The sequence below is a fragment of the Cyphellophora europaea genome (assembly GCF_000365145.1).
Source record: "Cyphellophora europaea CBS 101466 unplaced genomic scaffold supercont1.1, whole genome shotgun sequence".
In the NCBI taxonomy this organism is placed as follows: domain Eukaryota; kingdom Fungi; phylum Ascomycota; class Eurotiomycetes; order Chaetothyriales; family Cyphellophoraceae; genus Cyphellophora; species Cyphellophora europaea.
This window is the reverse complement of record NW_008481797.1, coordinates 1,100,693-1,121,270: the sequence shown is the minus strand read 5'-3', so window position 1 is coordinate 1,121,270 and position 20,578 is coordinate 1,100,693. Positions and strand designations below refer to the sequence as shown.

General features: G+C 54.7%; 7 protein-coding genes across 7 annotated transcripts; 5 read left to right on the top strand and 2 right to left on the bottom strand.

The window, feature by feature from the left end:
• Positions 1 to 104: 104 nt before the first annotated feature.
• Positions 105 to 2,843, top strand: HMPREF1541_00394 (uncharacterized protein; the record flags this gene model as incomplete). Its single annotated transcript, XM_008712700.1, has 1 exon — positions 105 to 2,843. The coding sequence occupies one exon, from the start codon at positions 105 to 107 to the stop codon at positions 2,841 to 2,843; it is 2,739 nt and encodes a 912-aa protein (XP_008710922.1).
• Positions 2,844 to 3,664: 821 nt separating this feature from the next.
• Positions 3,665 to 5,467, top strand: HMPREF1541_00393 (uncharacterized protein; the record flags this gene model as incomplete). Its single annotated transcript, XM_008712699.1, has 3 exons — positions 3,665 to 4,357; positions 4,406 to 4,892; positions 4,941 to 5,467. The coding sequence occupies 3 exons, from the start codon at positions 3,665 to 3,667 to the stop codon at positions 5,465 to 5,467; spliced, it is 1,707 nt and encodes a 568-aa protein (XP_008710921.1).
• A 538-nt stretch (positions 5,468 to 6,005) lies between these two features.
• On the top strand, positions 6,006 to 7,628 carry HMPREF1541_00392 (uncharacterized protein; the record flags this gene model as incomplete). The annotated part of the gene is made up of 3 exons (XM_008712698.1): positions 6,006 to 6,294; positions 6,446 to 7,189; positions 7,258 to 7,628. 3 exons carry the CDS (start codon positions 6,006 to 6,008, stop codon positions 7,626 to 7,628), a joined length of 1,404 nt encoding a protein of 467 aa, XP_008710920.1.
• A 944-nt stretch (positions 7,629 to 8,572) lies between these two features.
• HMPREF1541_00391 (uncharacterized protein) lies at positions 8,573 to 11,225 on the top strand (the record flags this gene model as incomplete). Its single annotated transcript, XM_008712697.1, has 3 exons — positions 8,573 to 8,724; positions 8,773 to 9,726; positions 9,776 to 11,225. 3 exons carry the CDS (start codon positions 8,573 to 8,575, stop codon positions 11,223 to 11,225), a joined length of 2,556 nt encoding a protein of 851 aa, XP_008710919.1.
• Positions 11,226 to 13,264: 2,039 nt separating this feature from the next.
• Positions 13,265 to 16,124, top strand: HMPREF1541_00390 (uncharacterized protein; the record flags this gene model as incomplete). Its single annotated transcript, XM_008712696.1, has 2 exons — positions 13,265 to 13,491; positions 13,571 to 16,124. The coding sequence occupies 2 exons, from the start codon at positions 13,265 to 13,267 to the stop codon at positions 16,122 to 16,124; spliced, it is 2,781 nt and encodes a 926-aa protein (XP_008710918.1).
• Positions 16,125 to 18,296: 2,172 nt separating this feature from the next.
• HMPREF1541_00389 (uncharacterized protein) lies at positions 18,297 to 18,931 on the bottom strand (the record flags this gene model as incomplete). The annotated part of the gene is made up of 2 exons (XM_008712695.1): positions 18,297 to 18,851; positions 18,908 to 18,931. The coding sequence occupies 2 exons, from the start codon at positions 18,929 to 18,931 to the stop codon at positions 18,297 to 18,299; spliced, it is 579 nt and encodes a 192-aa protein (XP_008710917.1).
• Positions 18,932 to 19,322: 391 nt separating this feature from the next.
• Positions 19,323 to 20,065, bottom strand: HMPREF1541_00388 (uncharacterized protein; the record flags this gene model as incomplete). The annotated part of the gene is made up of 2 exons (XM_008712694.1): positions 19,323 to 19,775; positions 19,823 to 20,065. 2 exons carry the CDS (start codon positions 20,063 to 20,065, stop codon positions 19,323 to 19,325), a joined length of 696 nt encoding a protein of 231 aa, XP_008710916.1.
• Positions 20,066 to 20,578: the final 513 nt, after the last annotated feature.

The following is a 20,578-nucleotide window of genomic DNA, read 5'->3' as shown; positions in this document are numbered from 1 at the left end:
TCTACCACCCAGCAGAACAGCATGCCTGCGATGCCTTGCACAGAAGACGAGCAAGAACCGTAGCCGCAGAGACTGATTATGGAAGTCTCGATCATTCACGAAAAATGCAGGCGCCTCCGAAGCGCGACCCGCTCGTGCCTGCCTCCGAAAATCAACTCAATCCAAAGTGCATGCCCGATTCTCCCTCCCGAAAACGAAAACGTGCATTTAGTGATGCTCAGGCGAGCAAGGCTGCTTCGATAGCTGCGAAGGCATTGAGTTCAAATGCACGACCTCAGTCAGCCACCTTCACCGTCGTCGCCACCCTCGCGCGTGCAGACCTTTCGCTTGCCTGGATCGACCAGAGCACCACTTCCTCCGATCTTCCACCAGGGTATACTTTTGAGAGTTCCGGTCCGGCATTTAAGAATCTCGCGCCGAAACATGTCACAATAGCCCGCTTGAACCCCAATGGCCGACTTTACGCTATAGAACGGATCCAAGACCGAGCCTTCGTTGCGGTACTGCTACACAATTGGGTCTGCGAGGAGTCCTGCAGGAATGCTGTGAGCGGGAATGATGAAGCTTCAAAGCAGCAGACCATGGGCCCGGACCGGAACGAAAACTTCCGTAGCCACTCTCGTGCTGGCTCTTCGTCTAGCGTGAGATCGGTACCATTACCTGTACCGCGCAGTCCAAAGAAGCCTGCGAATCGGAAGGGTGCACTTGCCAGGATGTCTATTCTAAAGTCAAAAGATCGCGCAGAGGAAGCTTCGCCACTCGATGACACTCCTGTTGATATTGTGCAATCCCCGCAAGAGCTAGAGGGCAGAATGGCAGGTGCCACTGCCGCATTTCAGGAATCGTCTAATCCAGAATATCTACCAGCTCTATCGCTTGAGCAACCCTCTACAACTGCTGTGAACCAGCCAAATGCCGTCCAGGACACCCCCGAGCCTGGTAACACTTTCGACATACCACCAATCACCCAAAGGTTTGAGTCAGGCACGGTCGAGCACCTCCGCATGCAATATCTCGAGACGCTCTATCTATCCAGAACATCCCTGGCTTTCTACGCCAAAAGCTCTCTTGTTCGTGCGCGGGGTCTGCTTAAAGACCCGGACCTATCAATTACGCTTAATGATTTGAAAGAGGTCTACAATTCCGGTATGCTTACAACACGACGCATGGAGAAGAAGTACAAAGAAACTATCCCCAATATGTTGAAAGACTTGGAATCACCTGCAGCTGAAGAAAAGCAGAAGAGGAAGAAAAAAAGTAAACCCCAAGCCATGAAGTTGGGCAAGAATTGCCTCTACAGTGGCGAAGATGAGCTTGTCCGAAGATGGTGGGACCAACGAGAGGTGTCGGGCAACGAAGAGGACCGAGAGAAAAGGAGCAAGCAGCGCTTGACAGATTTACGCGTGCGAGAAACCGAAATGCAAGTGCTGCTGATTCTCGAAGCTTTGACTCTGGACTCCATCACACCGAATCAGGCACTCGAGACCGCCGTCCATTCGGGTCCCAAGATCAAAAGCGAAGCCTCAGACGAGGCCGTCATTCCCAGAAACACGCCGGTCACCAAAAAGGCAAAAGCGCCAAATTATCTTGCTGAACTAGAAACACTCCTCGATCGACTGTGTATCTGGCACGCTGTGACGTTAGACGATGTTCTCGAGTCGCCCGATAAGGCCCATGATGGTGTCGACAAAGGAAGAGACCGTCTTAAAGAGTTCTGTACGGATGTGGTTGTTCCATTCTACGCTCCAAAAGTTCCAACCTTTGTCAAGGTTGTATGTAAGAAGCTTGGAGGGCCTAGCATTTCGCCGCAACGGCCGAAGCAGCCGCGAAGCAACACCAGTACTCGCCCATCGAGCAGCTCTGGAAAGGGCAAGAGCCAGCCTGTGGTGAAGATGTCGTTGCAACGAGTTCTCAGCGAAGATCAGGAACTACGGCACGCAACCCCTCCTATCCTTTCACGCTCCTCTTCCGACAAGCGAAAATCAAGCATTAAACGCGAGCCATCGGAAATCATGTCGCGCCCCTCAAGTCGAGCTGGGTTGCAGAAGTCGGTAAGCTTCAACAACCGCGAGGTCGATCTGGCAGCAGATGCTCGTATCCAAGAGGCAAAACGACGCAAGCTCGAGAGAGTCGGTCTGCAGAAGAAAGAGCTCGCCGCAGCTATCGAAGCTCTCAAGAAGCCAAACCGAACCAGTGCTGCAAAGGAAATAGTGGACGAGGCCGAAAAGCGAAAGGCTGCTAGAGATGCCGTCCAGATCACAGCCACCCCCAGCAAGCCGAGATCGCATAGCTTCGCAACAGCGATGTCCTACGCGGTAGAACCGAAGGTCGTCCAAGCACCGGTCGCTCCCGTCATTCCTTCGTCGACCATCAAGCCAGCGTCCCTGACTCTTCCGCGGTCATCAGCCACAAAACGAGCCGTGTTAGATGCAATTCACGACACGCCGTCCCGTGGTGATAGCCGAAGATCTGATCCATTGAACCTTGGTCTTCCTCCTGCATCACACAGCGCACTCGTCGCTGCCACGCCGTCCATTAGGCGCACACGCTCAGACCTTCCTGTTGAGACGCCTCTCCAGACTAGCAAAATGACCAAATCGGGCAAAGCAGTTCTGTTCACGCCTTTGAAGCGCAGCGACGTTACCATGGAAGACGTGTTCAAGGATGCGCCAGAAATCCCTGAGAAGGCTGGCATGGCCATGGACAGGGTGATGGGTGGCAAGGGTGTTGGCGATCAATTGTTCAGTGACAGTGGCATCGGCAGCAGTGGAGGCCGTGGAACTCGTATGGAGCAGAGCCTCTATGCTCAGCTGGGGTGGGACGAAGATTTTGATGACCTATAGTCGTTCTAGATAGGATAGACGATCATGACTTGATGACACGACCGACAATGAAGCATACACTTTCCAAGTAAACCGGTACACGTATTGTGATATGGGAGGATGGTGACATAACAGCCATCAACAAGATGACGCCGCCGCCTGATTAAACATGCTTGCGTGCCAGAAACCCGAAGAGCCATTGAACGAGGACTGGAATGGATCTCTAGTGGTGAGCTACTCTGCACATGAACTACTTATTCAAGGCCACAATCAATCCTCCATCCTCTGGCTTCCATGGCTCTCAAGTACCTGATCTGACAGGTCGTGATGCCAAGGCTTGTGGTGGCAGCATGCCCGCTCAGCCCGCTTATACATATGCTGACCGCCTTCCCCCCCAAATCCCCTCACAGAGTGAGAGTGCGCCCATCTCCATAGCCGGCGCAAATCTTCACTACAACGGGGCACAAGTACAAGTACTCCGTATCTCTGGGTGGAGTTGGGAGCTTGATGGGCGTGACACCATTTGCTTGCTTTGGCAAGCAACCTTGCAAAGCTAGCTACTGTAGCTACTAAGCTGGGGGGGTTCGGGGCCGGAGCTTGCGAGATCTACTGTGTACTGTGTACAGTAATGGGCTAGGTACTTCACCGATACGGATACCCGGGCCCCCCCAAGCTTGCTAAGCTGCATATTGTGTAGCTCTGCCTTGGGGGTGGGCGGGCAGATGATAAAATAAGGTAAAGTGACGCGCCATATCCTACGAAAATATCTTCTCTCGAGCAGCCAGGGCTACGAGTCGTTCTTGTTGAGCTACAGCTTCAATTTCGGCCGTAGCACAACAGGTATGGCGGCGGCGTCGTCGTCCCATCTTGGACCGAGGCTGTTCCTCTCCCTCGTTGCCACCTTCGTGATTGCCATTTCACGTCCTGCCTCCGCCCACCCTACCGTCACGGTGCTGAACGGGAGCTACTCGGGTGTCCATCTGCCCTCGTATAGTCAAGACATCTTCCTGGGAATCCCGTACGCCCAGGATGCTGGCGGGCCCAACCGCTTTCGGATACCGCAAGCCTTAAATGAATCCTGGGACGGTGTGCGACCCGCGGCGCAGTACAGCGACCAGTGCCCGGATGACCGCCCGCCGACTTCTGGTGCGCCGTATGGCATGAGCGAGAATTGCTTGAGTTTGAATGTCGTGAGGCCTGCTGGGGGTGGGAATGGCACGCTGTTGCCGGTGATGGTGTGGATCCATGGTGGGAGCTATCAGAGGGGTACCACTGGTTTGCCCAACTACAATCTGACGTTTTTGGTCGACCGCAGTGTTGAAATTGGGAAGCCGGTGGTGGGCGTCAGTATCAATTATCGGAAAGGTGGTTGGGGGATGATGTACAGCATTGAGATTGCTGGGAGTGGGAACACTAATATTGCGCTGAGAGATATGAGACAAGCCCTGGCATGGTTGCAGGAGAACGTCAAGGCGTTTGGCGGCGATCCGGATTGCGTAACCATCTGGGGGGAGAGCTCTGGAAGCTTCGCAGTGGTGAGTTGAGCGATTGGCTGAAAGAAGTGCTTCGCTGATGCTGGCTAGGGACAACTGCTGCTATCTTATGGCGGCCGAAGTGACGGCCTGTTTCATCGATCCATTCAGGAGAGCGGCAGTGCAGCGACGGCGTGGTACAATGGGACCGAGTGGTATCAACCGATCTATGACAACATTGTCGACAAGGTCAACTGCACAGAAGCCATCGACACGCTCGAGTGCCTCCGAACCGTGCCTTTTGAGGACTTGCTGCCTTACGTTAACTCGTCAGCGGTCGTCGGACCGGGCTGGTATCCCACCGTGGACGGAGACATTGTACCAGGGTATCCAACTGAGCTACTGCAGAGTGGTCGATTTGCCAAAGTGCCGCACTTGTACGGCTCGAACTCAGACGAGGGGACCGACAATGCGCCCGTGGGTGCAATCAACACAGATGACGACTTGTACGAGTTCTTGTTGAATGGTGTAGGATTCGGCTATACACCATCGGCGGTGCGGGAGATCATGCAGTTGTACCCCGACGATCCTGCCCAGGGTAAGTACGGATGGAACAGTAAGCCAACATACGTGCTGATTGTTTTAGGAATCCCGCTGAATACTGGCGACGAACGATTTGCGGATCTCGGCTGGCAGTACAAGCGAGTGGCCGCAATCGTTGGCGACATCTTCTACCACTCAACGCGACTGTTCGACGCACGCCAGTACGCCAAATATGGTGGAGACACCTTCATCTACCGTTTCAATACGCGGGCATACGTGATCAACACTACCGCAACAACAGCCATAGCATCGGGCCAGCTGGCGCCTGCGGCCAAAGGCGTAGCGCACTTCTCTGAAGTTGCATTCGTGTTCAACAGCCTCGCAGTGGGTGGACCGGCCGAGTATCAGGCCCTCAGCGACCAAATGTCGGCACAGTGGATCACATTCGCGCACGACGGGACGCCGAATGGCGAAGGTCTCCCCAGTTGGCCCTCTTACGACCAGGGGGGAAATGGCTACAACCTAGTGCTGCAGACGGAGAGTCAGGGAGGAAATATTGTCGAGCCGGACACGTACAGGCTCGCAGGACGAGAGTTCCTGGCCAAATGGCAGAGGCGGAGGCATGTGTAAGCGTCAGGGGATTTCGACGTGCTCGGCTCTAGCCAGTCGGTTGGAGCGAGCAGCAAGACGATGTTCGATGGTCCCAAAATCAGGTTAGAGAATACGATGAGAGGCAAGTCCAACACTCCCGCAGAGCGTGCCTTGTCGTACATGAATTTTGTACGAGCTTCGCGGCCTCGAGAGCCCGAGGCTAGGCCTTCTAAGGGAAGGTCTCCTCCCTGGAAAGGAGCACCCGCGCGCTCGGTCCTTGATGCTTAGTTTCTGCTCGGTCGACCGAAGTTATGACCGCGCGTTTCGAGGTCACTCGATTTATTATGGCGTCTTCTTTCGCAGCTTGTTGTCCTCAACGATTCACAGCAAAGTCATTCAACTTTTCACCTAATTCATTAGCGCACCACGGGCGCTCATCGCAGACTTGACCGACCTTGAGCGTGGTGCTTGGCGGTTACACGCTTATAGGCGCCGGGACGCCTGTGTCGAGATTATTTTAAGGGGACAAAGGGCAGCAAGAGTCATTATGTCATCAACCACGGCCCACGCGCCGCCTATGGCGCCCGACGCCGAGAAGCAACAACAACACCATCATCTGCCCTCAGGAAACACATCATCACATACTCTATCCAATTCCGACCTCGGCAAAGAAGTTCCGGTCTCTCAGAATGCAGAGCCTCATTCCGAGAAGCCTGCAGTGGCGGCAGCGCCTCCCGCTGGCCCTCCGGGCGGACCCCCGGGGATGTCGCCGCCGCCGAACGGTGGCACGACGGCGTGGCTGCAGGTGGTGGGGTCGTGGATGTTGTTCTTTAATACGTGGGGTATCTTGAATACTTTTGGCGTCTGTGAGTTACCTCCAAGCACAGAAGATTTGCGGCAGCCATGCCAGTTGCCCGAGTTGCATGCCGGTGGTCTTGGACTGCTAGACGACTCCACCGCTCTCTCTGCACCCTGATCGATCTGCCTGTTCTTCAGTATGTTTGCTGATATTTGCAGATCAAACCTATTACGAGTCCGGCGAGCTCTTCCGCGAAACGTCCTCCAACATCTCGTGGATCGGATCCATCCAGGCTTTTCTGGTGCTCATGGTCGGATCCATCAGTGGGCCCATCTACGATCGAGGCTACTTTCGTGTGCTTTTGCTGGTAGGCTCGTTCCTGGTGGTGTTTGGCCACATGATGCTCAGCCTGTGCCATGAGTTCTGGCAGTGTATTCTGGCGCAGGGCTTCACTATTGGCATTGGCGCTGGTTGCCTCTTCGTGCCCGCCATTGCCATCATGCCTACGTACTTCTCCAGCAAGATCGGGCTGGCTATTGGCCTCGCTGCCTCGGGCTCGAGCATGGGCGGCATCATCTACCCGATCGTGTTCTACCGACTGATCGACCAGATCGGCTACGCTTGGAGTGTGCGTGTCCTCGGATTCATGGCTCTCGCGACGCTCATTATCCCGCTCGCGGTCATGAAGATGCGCTTCAAACCGCCCAAGGCACGCGCCCTGGTGGACTGGTCGGCTTTCACTGATGTCCACTACATGACGTTCGTCTTCGGCGCCATGATCGGCTACATCGGCCTGTACGTCTGCTTCTTCTACATCTCCTTCTACGGCCAGCAGCAGCGCATCACCGACACGGACATGAGCTTTTATCTCGTGCCCATCCTCAATGCCGGCAGCGTCTTTGGCCGGACGTTGCCGAACTGGTTGTCTGACTACACGGGGCCGTTGAACACTATTGTGCCAGGTAAGACAAGCATTGCTATCCCTCCCCTTTTTTATGTTAAGAACCAGGTCTAATGCCACACTTCACAGGCGCCCTAATCACCGGCGTCCTTATTCTCTGCCTCATGGCCGTCAACAGCGCCGCCGCCCTGATCGTCGAAGCCGTGCTCCTCGGCTTCTTTTCTGGTATCTACATCGCCTTGCCTCCTGTCATCTTTGTGCGACTCACACCTGATGTCTCAAAGATCGGGACGAGAATAGGCATGGGTTTTGCGCTGCTGGGAGCCGGCGTGTTGGCAGGTGGGCCCGGTGGAGGTGGGATCCTGCAGCGGAGGGGAGATGGGGCGGATCTGGATTGGACGGGCACTTGGATTTATGGCGGAGTGTGCACTCTCGCGAGTGCGGCGATTATGGCGAGCGTGAGGGTTATGCGCGCTGGGTGGGCTGTCAAGAAGATTTGAGGGTATTCAAGAAAAGAAGAAGGGGGTCCCATGTATACTCATGGACGCGGACGGGGTCAGTGAGGGTTGTACGATAGATTTGACATGGCACTCGATGAGGTGTCGAGTGGGTGTCGAGCGGTGATTCCTGCATCGCGGAGCTGTGAAGAAATTACTTCAGCAGATTGTATGTGTAGATATAGGTCGAATGAGCCAAGACCTGATGTCTTTACGGCGGAGCAGTGCGCTCATTGCACTCGTCTCCTCTCAGGTGGATGGAAGATGATTTATCTTTTGCTATCTATACAAGTGCACCAATGAGTACACTCTTGCACCTTTTATGCTCTCTGTTCTCTGATCCTCGACAGCTGCATGCCACAATAGCCACGGATTGTTTGATTCGCACAGGCTCTACGGAGCGGCTTTTGCACCAGTTATAGAGACCATCGGATGGCATGTCCAGACGAGGGAGTCCTGCCTCGTGTCCATGTCCCAGTCGTTCGATTGTTTCCCGTGGATGTTCTCCGTGCCCTACACCAACAGATCGGTTCCGCGCTCGTTGGGGTATCGATCATCCCCTCACTTCAGGACGTGCTTGACGCGGCTGCATTCCGTAACTCGACCGAGCCTGGGATTCATCAACAGGGCGTGCGCTCTTACGCCACATGTTGTCAGCCTTCATCGTCTACTCTTCCATTCATTGTGCTCGAGCCTCAGCTTACAGAAAGTGCCAACACTGATGCATAGTGCGGAAGTTGCGATTAACATGCTCGGTCGTCACTGCAGCTAACACAAAACGGGCATCGGAATCGGAGATGGCCTTTTGGAGTTGTGCCGACCTCTTGACTTAAGACGTACATTCAGCGTCCTCAGTCTACCGTCTTGTATTTCTGCAACACTGCCTGAAACCTGCAGTGGCCTGTTGGATCTAATTCGGTGCCATTGACAGAAGTCTTCCAGCAGAGATGTCTTCATCTGGACAATCACTGCAGCTCTTCACGGTTGACCTAAAGCACGGCTGGCAATTCAAGCAGACTAACGACGACTCCAAAAATGCTTGGCTGCCTGTGAAGCAGGTCCCTTCCACCGTCCATCAGGATCTCATTGACAATAAGAAGTAGAGTATCGAGTTCTCCCCTCCATTCAAGCGGCTAACCGAGCATAGACTTGACGATCCTTTCGTCGGCTTCAATGAGATCAAGGCAGAATGGGTCGGCACCACAGCATGGACGTATCAAACTGAATTCACCAGTCCTCAAGTACCCTCAGGTTCGGTGGCAGTACTCGCTTTTGATGGCCTCGACACCTTTGCTCATGTCAAGTTAAACGGCCTGACTATTCTCAAGGCCGATAACATGTTCTTCCCATACAGAGTCGACATTACAAAGGCACTAGCTCGCGCCGACAAGCATACTCTGGAGATTGAATTCGAGTCAGCAATCTTGAAGGGCCAAGAAATCAAGAAGCAGCACCCCGAGCATAAGTGGGTGGGCTTCAATGGCGACATGGGTCGACTTGCTGTTCGTAAAGCACAGTATCACTGGGGCTGGGATTGGGGCCCAATCCTCAACTGTGCTGGGATATGGAGACCGGCTCGTATCGAGGTCTACCAGTCACGAATCTCGGATCTGCGTACTGATGTGGTCATCGCAGATGATTACAAGTCTGCTACTGTGCATGTCTCCGCAAGCATCGAGTCTCACTCCAAGGATGGGTTGACTGCGGAGTTTATTGTTCGATCGGCCTCGCAGGTGGTAGCAAGGTCTGAGGTGGAGGTCGCAACCAGCCGTTCTACAACAGCCGAGTTGCGGATCGCGAATCCAGAATTATGGATGCCAAATGGCTATGGAAACCAGACGTTCTATCATGTCGACATCTCGCTAAAATCCGGTGCTGCTACTCTCCACAAAGACACCAGGAGACTTGGTATCCGAAAGGTTGAATTGGTTCAGCAAGCCGATAAGCATGGCAAATCCTTCTTCTTCCGGATCAACGGCGTCGACATCTTCTGTGGAGGTTCATGCTGGATACCAGCAGATAGCTTTCTCACCAATATCAAGCCGGAGAGATACCGATCTTGGATTGAGTTGATGGTACCGGCGAATCAGAAAATGATCAGGTTCGGATCGAGTCCCGGATGACTACCATGAAGCTAACATTGTGGACAGAGTCTGGGGTGGCGGCATCTATGAAGACGACGCCTTCTATGATGCATGTGACGAGCTGGGTATCCTGGTATGGCAAGACTTTATGTTTGGCTGTGGCAACTATCCCTGCTACCCCGCCATGTTGGACTCGGTCAAGGCCGAAGCGATTGCGAATGTCAAAAGACTGCGACATCACCCATGTATGGCGATATTTGCCGGCAACAATGAGGACTATCAGGTGCAAGAAGCGTGCAATCTCGATTACGACTACGAAGACAAAAATCACGACAACTGGCTAAAGTCCAACTTTCCCGCCCGCTACATCTACGAGTCATTGCTGCCAAAGGTTATGTCAAGCGAGGCACCAGCCATCCCCTATCATCCTGGATCGCCGTGGGGCGACGGCAAGAGATCGTCGGACCCCACGGTCGGCGACATTCACCAGTGGAATGTATGGCACGGGACGCAGGAGAAGTACCAAATCTTTGATTCACTGGGCGGACGGTTCAACTCCGAGTTTGGTATGGAAGCGTTTCCCCACATCGACACGATCAAGACGTTTGTGGAGAAGGAAGAGGACCTGTTCCCGCAATCACATGTTTTGGACTTCCACAACAAAGCCGACGGGCACGAGCGACGCATCGCGACTTACCTGGTCGAGAACGTGCGGAGCAACCCCGAACTCAAAGCTTATATCCACCTCACCCAGCTCATCCAATGTGAAGCACTGATGTTTGGGTACCGAGGCTGGCGGCGACAGTGGGGCGACGATCGACGGTGTGGTGGTGCATTGGTGTGGCAGTTGGACGATTGCTGGCCAGTGACGAGTTGGGCGATCGTCGACTATTACCTGAGACGCAAACCTGCCTATTACGCCATGGCGAGGGTATTGGCGCCGGTCGCGGTGGGGATTCGACGTCAGCATCATGATTGGAGCGTGACTCACGCCCGTGAGCCAAAGACCCAAGAGTGGGAGCTGTGGGCGGTCAGCTCCAAGCTGGACCAAGTGAGTGCCGATCTCGAGGTCAGATTCATCTCGGTCAAGACGGGCAAAGAGATCAAGGAAAAGATTGTCCAGAAAGGCGTCAAGCTCACAGCCAACGGGAGCACAGACGTGGCGCGGGGCCAAGTGGATAATGTCAGCGAGGAGCCACACGTGCTGGCGGCTCGCTTGTGGATCGGCGGCAAGCTGGTGGCGCGAGATACGGACTGGCCTCAGCCGCTGAAATATCTCGCTTTTCCTGAGCGAAACGTCCGGGTCACGGTTCAGAGCCAGGGCCAAGGCAGCGAGATGCACGTCAGTGTGGACCGGCCGGTTAAATGCCTCGTGTTTGAGGAGCGAGAAGGCTGCCACCTCAGCGACAGCGCTATTGATGTGGTGCCTGGCGATGATCAGGTCATTACAGCGCGGGGCGTGCGAGAGGGAGACAAGGCCCTGGGGTGGACCTATCTGGGGGCCGGAGAGCAGTAGTGCATAGCATAGCATAGCATAGCATAGCTTTCTAAGACGGGTTAAGATGAGATGTCGTCAGACCATTTCGACCTGTTTGTTACAGTACATGGCCGGGCCCGCAGGGTAGGATGAGCGAGCATACAGCAAGAGAAAAGATAATGATCGTTGGGATACCATTTGATGGTGGTTTGTCTGCAAGATGCGTAGTTAGAGCGAGAGCGTATGTATGTGGGTGTGTTACGGTGTACGGTGTACCTGTGTACTGATGCAGGCAACCCTCGATGAAACCTAGTCGCATGGCGCGGCGTTGGTTGGATGTTGGGCCTTGCGCGCGCTAGGCAGTCAGGCAGAAGAGCATTCAGACAGAGCAGGGGGGCTTACTCATCTACAGAGTACTGTAATCTACTATACCTAGGAATCTCACGACGGGTGATGGGTGATCGGGGGGCGGGGGACGGGTAAGGGAAGAACTCTGGGAGAACTGCGGCATTCCGTGATCGAGGATTCGAGAAGGATTCCGAAATACATAGAGGCGGTCTAGCGCCAGGGTTCCTAGCACTGACAGTAATGCGTACAGATTGTGTAAGTTTTCCATGACCTTGAGAGAGAGAGAGAGAGGGCCTCCCGGCTAGTGGGATCTTTGTGCAGCAATTGGAATTGCTTACCCACTGGGGTTGCTTGTGTGGCTTGCCGTGCCGTAGTGTCTGTTGTCTTCGGTTCCGGAGGTGGAGGCGGGAGTGTGACTGTGTGATTGGCGCGGGAGATAGAACTTGGGACTTGGGGTGTCATGTTTTCGTGTAACTTGGGTTGGCGGCTAAATACACCAGGTCCAGGTACAGATTCAGGTACGGTAGATGGTACTCAAGGGGGGGAAAGAGACGAAGATGAGCCGGTATTCCCGCGCGTCTGTGCTGCGCTAGCGGGACCAGAGGGTTCGTGGCATGGCTCAATGAAGGGTGCGTTGCGGTGAAATCATCGGGACGAGGTACACATTTAGGTGGCCGGTGGCCGGTGGGAAGTGGGAAGTGGGAAGTGGTAGTGGAAGCGGACGGTGGCAGTATCCAGTGGCGGCGCGGGGCCCTCGTCTAATCGGCGTCGTGTTTGAGCGCGCCCCCAAGGTTCCGGGCGTGTCTGCTGCTGCTGCTGCTGCCAGGTAATAGCGAATGATGGATTGGCCGAGACACAAACCACTCATCACATCAATCAACAAGTCAGACTCTTGTCCCTCGTCCCTCGTGTCAGCCCATCATTGTTCTGTGAGTCGATTTCTCCGGTGTCGTGCCATATCCAATGGTAACCGCCAGTTTCCCATCCCCGCTACCCCCTGGTCCAACTGCACTATGCATGTATGCGGCTTAGTTGCAATCCAAAGATACCACCTGCTCAACTGCCAGCGACTGGAGTACTGAGTGTACCGAGTACCCGTATTCCTTACGCCAGCCGTTGGACTCTCGCGACCTCGCGAACTGTCCCATCTCGGGTTAGCTAGCATCATTGGCCTACCGTCTCTCGTCTCGTTTCGCGTGTCTTGTCGTCCATCGGCGCCTTTTTTCAAGTCGTGTGCATGTGCCCAGCCAGATGCTGATGCGGCGCCATGTTGGTTCAGAAACCGGACTAGGACCCATGCATGCCTTATTCCTTAGTGCCATCATGGGTATCATCTCGCTCGCTATCAATGCTGGTCGCTCCGACTCGCTCGTGCAAGGTGCTTCAACTTTGTCGAATAGGTTGACCCCACACCTGATGCCACCCCTGTTCCGTTTGTTTGCCCGTTGGCCTCAATCATCCTACCCCGGGTCCTGATGTGAAAATCATCTCCCTCGTGGCTGGGGGCCGGAGTCGTGTTGCGGGACATTTCGTGTTGTGGGACATTTCTCTGGTGATATACCAACTAGCATGAGCCCGTTGACAAGTCTCGAAAAAAAAAACCCCCCCTCTATGCCATATGGCTTGCTATACCCAGCTTCATCCTCCTCTGGATCTCTACATGAAGTCCTGACGGCCCCACCTCCGTCTTGCCTCTCCCCGTGTGTCTGACTCCTGAGCCCATGCCCACCATGTTTCACACCTTCGAGACTGCTCAGTTCAACAGTCCCAGCCAACAAGAGGCCAATACCTCGTCGGCCGCAAAACGACGAACGTCGACGGTGCGGGCATGCGAACCTTGCCGGAAACGGAAGATTCGATGCAACGGCGAGCATCCGTGTGAGACCTGTCAGTGGTACCGGAAGGCCTCATCGTGTCACTATACCGAGCCTCGGCAGCGGCAGGTACCATCGCGCAGGTGAGCTTTCCATCGCTTCCATCGCTTCCATCGCCTCCTTCGTCACTTCCGGCTAAACCTAGTTCCCTTCTTTTGCTAGGTCCGTTGAAAAGATCTCTCAAACGCTGCAGGAATATCGCGCCATTCTGCAGAAGCTCTTTCCCAACGTCCATCCAGAGTCTTTGGCAGCACTGTCACGCGACAAGCTCATCGATATCATGTCCAAATCCAACCCCTACCAAACACCATCACCCTTGTCGCCGGGCCAAGACGATAAGTTGAGCATACATCCCGATGCAGGAAGCTTAGAGCAGTTCCAGCCCTTGCCTGAAGAGCCCCAAGATGGCTTCAGCCGACCTTGCAGTCAGCGGACCTTCACTGGCATCTCCGACCATGTCAACGCCCTCTCCCTCACCAGCAAAGAGTCGTCCTCGTACCTCGGCATCTCCTCTGTCATGGCTGCTCTTCGTGTCATTCTCTGGCTGGATCCTGACACCCAAAGCTTCATCAATGGCACCGCCGAGAACAATACCTTCCACGATCCACCTTCCTCTCCACACTCGATACCAGAACATCCATCTTCCACAACCCCTACCGATTCTCCCAAACCATCCCCTCAGGACGAACCATTATTGATCAGTGCCTACTTCACCTATATCCACCCCTCCACGCCCCTGATTGACGAAGCCACCTTCCGCGACATGTATGCCACTTGCATCCGCTCTGACTCGCGCTGGCGCCTTCTCGTCAACACCGTCCTTGCCATTGGCGCCGTCGCCTCTTCAACTTCGGCCAGTTCCACCACTCACGCCTACTACTTTGCCCTTGCTCGAACTCATTTAACCATTGATACACTCAACTCGGCGCATATTGAGACCCTACAAGCCCTTGCTCTACTGAGCGGCATATACCTGCACTACGTCAGTGAACCTGATCTAGCGCATGCCCTCATGGGTGCCACCTTACGAATGGCCACCATGCTAGGTCTGCATAGAGACTTCAGCGAGGGCCTCGGTCCGGCAAAGACGGCTGTCCAGAATATCTCAAAAGCGAGTTCCAGGATCGAAATGCGGCGTCGTATTTGGTGGTCGACTTTCATGCTCGACGCCTGGGCGAGCAGTACCCTTGGACGACCGAGCATGGGTCGCATGAGCCACGCCGTAACTGCAAAGCACCCTCAGGAAGCCATCGGCAGCAGTGAGTTACATCTGCAGCTACTGCGCGAGAACGTTCGACTGGCTCTCATCAGCACGAGAATGGAAGACAGCCTTGCCGTCTCCCCGCTTATGGATGAGATCGAGCGACAGTCGCTGGACAATGCTCTAGTGGATTGGTATCAGTCATCCTTAGTACAGAGATCATCCTCTGGATTACAGAGGCTTCCTGATGGTATCAATTACAGCCCCCACCACGATACGACGCAGCAACACAACACCCCGTCGTCCCCCGGCATCGCTATGACCCAAAACGTCATGCGCTGGCGCTATCAACTCAAACGAACTATCCTACATCGGCCCGCCCTCCTCTGGTGGGCAATGCGGAGCCGCAAGTTCTCCACCTCTGCTCTGTCATCGCAGAAGCGTGCCGCTATTGACCTATGCCGGGCAGTCACAGCAGAGCTCACTGCTGATATTATCTCTACATGGCAAGGACCCCACCTGCCGGCTTGCACCATGTCCGCCTGGCACGCTTCTGCAATACTGTATCAAGCAGTCATGGTGCCACTCCTGTCGCTCTTTAGCGATGTGGGCGATGCAGCTGTGCTGCAGGAGAGTCAGTCTCTTGTAGAATCGAGCGTCGCGGCTTTGAGAGAGATGAGTGTGTGGTGTCGCACTGCGAAACGGAGTTTAGAGGTGGTGTCCAGATTATATGAGGCGAGCAGGCGGCATAGCCCCGCACAGGCCTTGAGCAGTCACGACGAGAGACAGGAGTTGCAGGAATATGAGCACGATATGCTTGGATCAGATCCATACGCGGGCTCGAGCGCCAGTGCAAGTGTATCCGGGGGCATGGGCTCTGGAGATCTCGGTACGCCCGCGACATTGCCATCTACCGTGTCGACCAGCAGCCGTGGGCACCACCAGAGACCGACGTTCATCGACCTACCGACGGTCTCCACGACTCTCGACCATCCACATTCCTCCCAACCAAGGCACCATTCACACACCACCCATCCTCTTCTCACACAATCGCATATTCCTCAACCTCGTTCTCAACCTCACAAAGGCCAACCTCAGGGTCACCAGGGGCCCGCCCCGGCTCCGTTCCTAACCACCCCCAGCTCCGGCTCTGCCGACATGTTCATGGATACGATGCTTGACAGCCTAAACTGGAGCCAGGGTTGGTCTAACAATGAATACCCCTTTGAGACGCCGCGGCTAGGCGGAGGTTGGGACTACGCGGCCATGAACGGCTGGGTCGGCGGTGTGGGGGGTGGAGGGCTTCTCGATGACGCTGACGGCCAGCGGCGTGTGCACGGTCACAGCCACGCCCATGGGCAAATGGAAGTTGGATCTTTTGGCCAGGGAGGCCTTCAGCAGCAAGATCTGGCCGGAAATTTCGGTCCTGGGCAGAGAGGAAGCGTCAGCACCGGGTCAGCGAGCGTGGGCGACAACGACGAGTTTCGTCAGGCACAGCATGGCTTTTACCATTAGGCCCGTGTCTCGTTGTCTGAGCTGTTCAACAGTTCGATCGAGAGGATGGTACGGAAACGAGGAGGAAGGAGATGTTTGAGGAGAGGATCGCTTCTTTGTATTACCATTATTTTCTGCACTTTCGCTGCTACAAGGGTCTATCTCTACCGGTTGTCGACGTCTGTGTGATGTGATTTCACGAGCGACAAATACTACTGCTAGCGTTTACGACATGACATGATTTTGGATTGGATTGGATCGGGGTTACATATAGACAGGGCAGGTAGCGAGGGAACAGCCAGCGGCTTGGAAAGGAACGAACGAAAAAGGAGGGGATATATATATACATGGTTGTCGTGCATGTCTGTGCTGGTGAGGGTTTTCGGGTTTTCTGTGTAAGAGCAGAGCAGGGCAGAGCAGAGCACAGGACAGGACAGGACAGGACAATCAATGGCAAGCAAGTTCCTTGCCCTTTCACTTTCACAGCAGTGTCGCTGGTGTTTCGGATCCGAAGGAGAGAAGCATACGTGATGCGGTGAGTGCAAGCTCACGACTCGCGACGAAAATGACACGTGCTGCTCAGTCAGGCAATACAGTACTTGCATGCACGCAAAGCACAATCTCTACCGGAAGAGCCACGCGAGCTCACTGATCGTCGCGCACGCAACCCCCTCTGTTCGTCGAGAAGTTCTTCGTGTCTGTATGTGTTATGCTCCAGGTTGACAGTCAACCTAGCCATGGGGAGATAACAACAAAGCTCCATCAACCAGTTTCGCTTTCCTGCCTGAAGGCCAGAAAGAACAATTTCGAACAAAATCCGGAGTAGAACCGATGATTTGCCTTGCCTTACGGCGCTAATGCAGACCCCGGTCTCTGTAGGCATGTTCCGGTGGAGGGAGGTCAGAAGACGCCAAACGATTCCGTTGGCTGTCACAAGAAGGAGTCTGGCTTCGAAGACCAGGCCGCATCGCAAGAGATGGGGTCTGGGGAGGTCTGCCGGGTTTTTCGGTGGCTGACATGTTCGCTTGATCGGTCTTGGATTGACGTTGACGCTGGCTCACGAGTCGATATGGAGCCGTATTGGGCAAGAAGTAGCGGCCGCCGGTGGTAGTCTTGAGGGCTGTCGACCGGCAGACCAGGGTAGTTGGCTGGTGCGTGCGCCACATCGGTTGATCTGAGGCAATTCTCCGACTCCCTCTTAGATGGCACGCGGGTATACTTCGCTTCATGCCCATCTAGATTTTTGGCTCATATGGTACTCTCCTTGGTTCAGAGCCTGTGCCGGGTCAATTACACAGGCGGTGCATCCGAGGACGGGTCCCTGCAGCCTCATGACTGAGCTGGCCAATTCTGGATCTGAACACGCCATGCTACAGCTTCGAGTAAGCACAGTTATCCACGGATCGGGAATGAGGTTCTTGTCACATCGTGGCCCTGATGCGCGACAGGGATTGGCAGCGTCGTGGGCCCCATGACCGGCACCAGGCGAGCACGGGAACAGGGTGGCAGAATAGCGCCTGGGAGCCATGACGCGAAAGATCGGTGGCCGGCTAAATTCGAACAAGGCATTGTCTCAGTTCCCCAGATTGTGTTTTAGGCTGGCGAGATTGGTATAGGCCAGCAGAACGTCGTTACAGTACCACGAAGACAGGAGGCAGGTGTTCAGTGAGCCTCGTGAATGTGGGGCTCGTGAGCATGGCACTTAGCGGCAGTTGCGGGTGCTTGACTGCCCCGGATCTGCTTGGGGGCCATAAGCTGGGTGAGTTTCTCACCGGCAGCTAGCTGTGTAGAAGGTGCACCGATGTGGAGGAATTGATGTATGCAGGGATGAAATCGTCACGCTGGCGGGGGCGGAAACGACAACTATATTCGTGGATTTGGGGGCAGCATTGAATGACTACGTTGCAGCAGCAGAGTGGCAAGGCAGTGACTATGTCAGGTATGCACTTGCATTCCAGGTTTCCAATACTGTACTGTTCCTGGATTGTCACAAAAGCCCTTCTAATCCCTTCAAGGTTGTCTCCTCGGCCCGAGAAAAGTGCTACGACTTTGCGAAGCGGCACGAAGTGACTCCCTCCGAGCATGGCGTACTTGTGAAGATGCAGGCCAGGTCTCGCCCTTGGCCAGTCCCTGACGCAATAATATGGCCGAAACCCGCGCACAGAATCGACTGGGCTGTTCAATCTTCCCTCGCTATTCGGCATCGACCCACGAATTGGCTATCCGGCCAATGATAGGAACTTCGAAATGGTCCAGAGTCTCGACATCCCTGTAAGCATGCATCGCAAGAAAAGCGATCAGACACAAATCGATGCCGAACAACAGCCATGACAGTATGCTCGACCAGACGAGGATCAGGTGTAGAACAAAAAGGGCAGAGAACAGCATCGAAGACTGCCAGGCGTGGAATCTAACGTAATCGCTCTTGTGCTCAAGCAGCAAGAGAAGAACTCCTCCAGCGGGCGGAAGCAGAATATATGCCAGCATCGCTTCATGGTCGAGCCGCATTGGTAGACTTGTTTGAAAGGCTTCCAAATGCGTGCCTCTTTCTTCGCCACTCATCATCGGCCTGTTGGATGGCTCGTAGTCTGCAAAAGCATCGGGAGGAGGGAGAGGCTGGATGTTTGAGATGCCGCGCGAGATGCCATTCGGTCTATTTGGGGGCGGGCTTCGAACTCGTGGGCTGTCGATGGATGTGCGTTTACCTGCCGGTGGTGGGCTCAGAGCGCGCTCGGTGGTCGGATCAGTCTGGGAGAGCTTGTTAGTTTCTGAAGAGACCTTTCTGTTCAACGCATCGAACCTACATCTTGATAAGGTGCGAAGTTCATTCTGTCAGGGCCCAGAAGTAGGCGGCCAACTTGTTGCAGGAGGCTGGCGCTGCCTCAGCACGAGCCTATGTTGATCGCAGTCTACTTGGGTTGTAGGGCAGACGTACGAAGAGTCCAGAAGAAGCCTTCCTAAAGTAGGTGTAGGGGTCCTATGGCGATAAGCGGCGGTGAGGGGTGGTAAGGACTGGCTGAGGGTTGTTGGGTTGCGGTCGGAGCTTCCTCGCTTGATCGCCGACGCGTCGACTTGGCACGCGACTCTCCACACCCGCCTTAGCAAACACATTCGTTCCCATTGTGATGGGCTGACACCACCACCCTGGCGAATTGAACTGCGATCGCAAGTGAGAAGAGTGGTGTCTCTCGTTGATATCAGAAGACTTCCGCTTAATCTTCATCCTCGGCCCCGTGTGCCCCGTGTCCCCCGCCCAATGCCCGAAGCTGCTCGTCTAGTTGCGTAAGAACCCCGCCCAACGCTGCTGATACTGCTGTCGGTCGTACCATATGCAGACGATGGTGGCTTCGCTGTTGAGCTCACTCCTCTGGAGTTGACGCGTCCGCGAACTCGGAGACCGGTCTTTTGCTGCTTGGTGGCTTCGGCGACACGCCTTCTTTCCTCCTCTTCTGCCTTTCTCGCAGCCTCTGCTTTGCGCTCTTGTTCTTCAGCTTCGCGCCGCAGAGCAGCCTGTTGTCTAGCTTGAGCTTCCGCTTCTACGTCGGCCTGTTCTTGATTTGCGCCTCGCCATGAGGGGTCCAAGATCAGTCGCTGATTGTGTTCGGTTTGCGATAAGATACGGGTCCAAGTATTGAGCAATGTAGATGCGGCACCCACGGTATGATTGACAGCCTGCGTTCTGTTATTACATGGCACGCGCTGCAGCCAAAATACCATACCTTGACATTCGCTTTGGCGCGCTCCAGGTTCTGCAACACGCTTTCGATAGCCTCGTTGACTTTGCGTACGCCGGCAAGCTCCTGCCGCAATGCAGCATCTCTAGTCTCGTCGTCTTCGTATGATACTCTCGTGCCGGCTTCCGGAGCCTCTTTTGACGACTGACCCGGCTTCACCGGCGAATCCCACAAACTGTCGTCTAGTCCATCATCCAGTGGTACGTCCCTCGCTTTGCGGTCGGCCATTCTGGGCAAAAGCACCACATAGGAAGCTGAAAATCGCGAAAATCGTGAAACAGTCAAGAGGGGCAGAATGGCATGGCAGCAAAATAAACACGAAACCACCTTAGACCGCGCCAGGGCAGTCGTTGGAGACGCGAAGCCGGCGGAAGCTTGAAGTGGGTCGTGGGTCGCGGAAGTGGCTGCCCAGCCATCTCGGAACTTGAACATCAATCTAGCGCTGCCTCCCCTTCCAGCCTCTCAAATATTCGATGTCACTATTGTTCCTACTCCGTACCCTGTCGCACCCGCTTGCCTCTGCGCTTCAGCGTTTTATCTGTTTGCAGCATCTTGTCGCATCATTCGATCAATAATCACATTCGAGCGCCCACGCAGACCGCTCTTCCGCTCTTCGCGCTTGGGTCGCGCATGCAGTGAATAGGATAATCGACAGCCTTCCATCCACGAGGCAGGAACAGAGTAAAATTCTCTGACCATTCACTTGCCCACTCGAAAGATAGTCCCGTCGCATTCACTCTT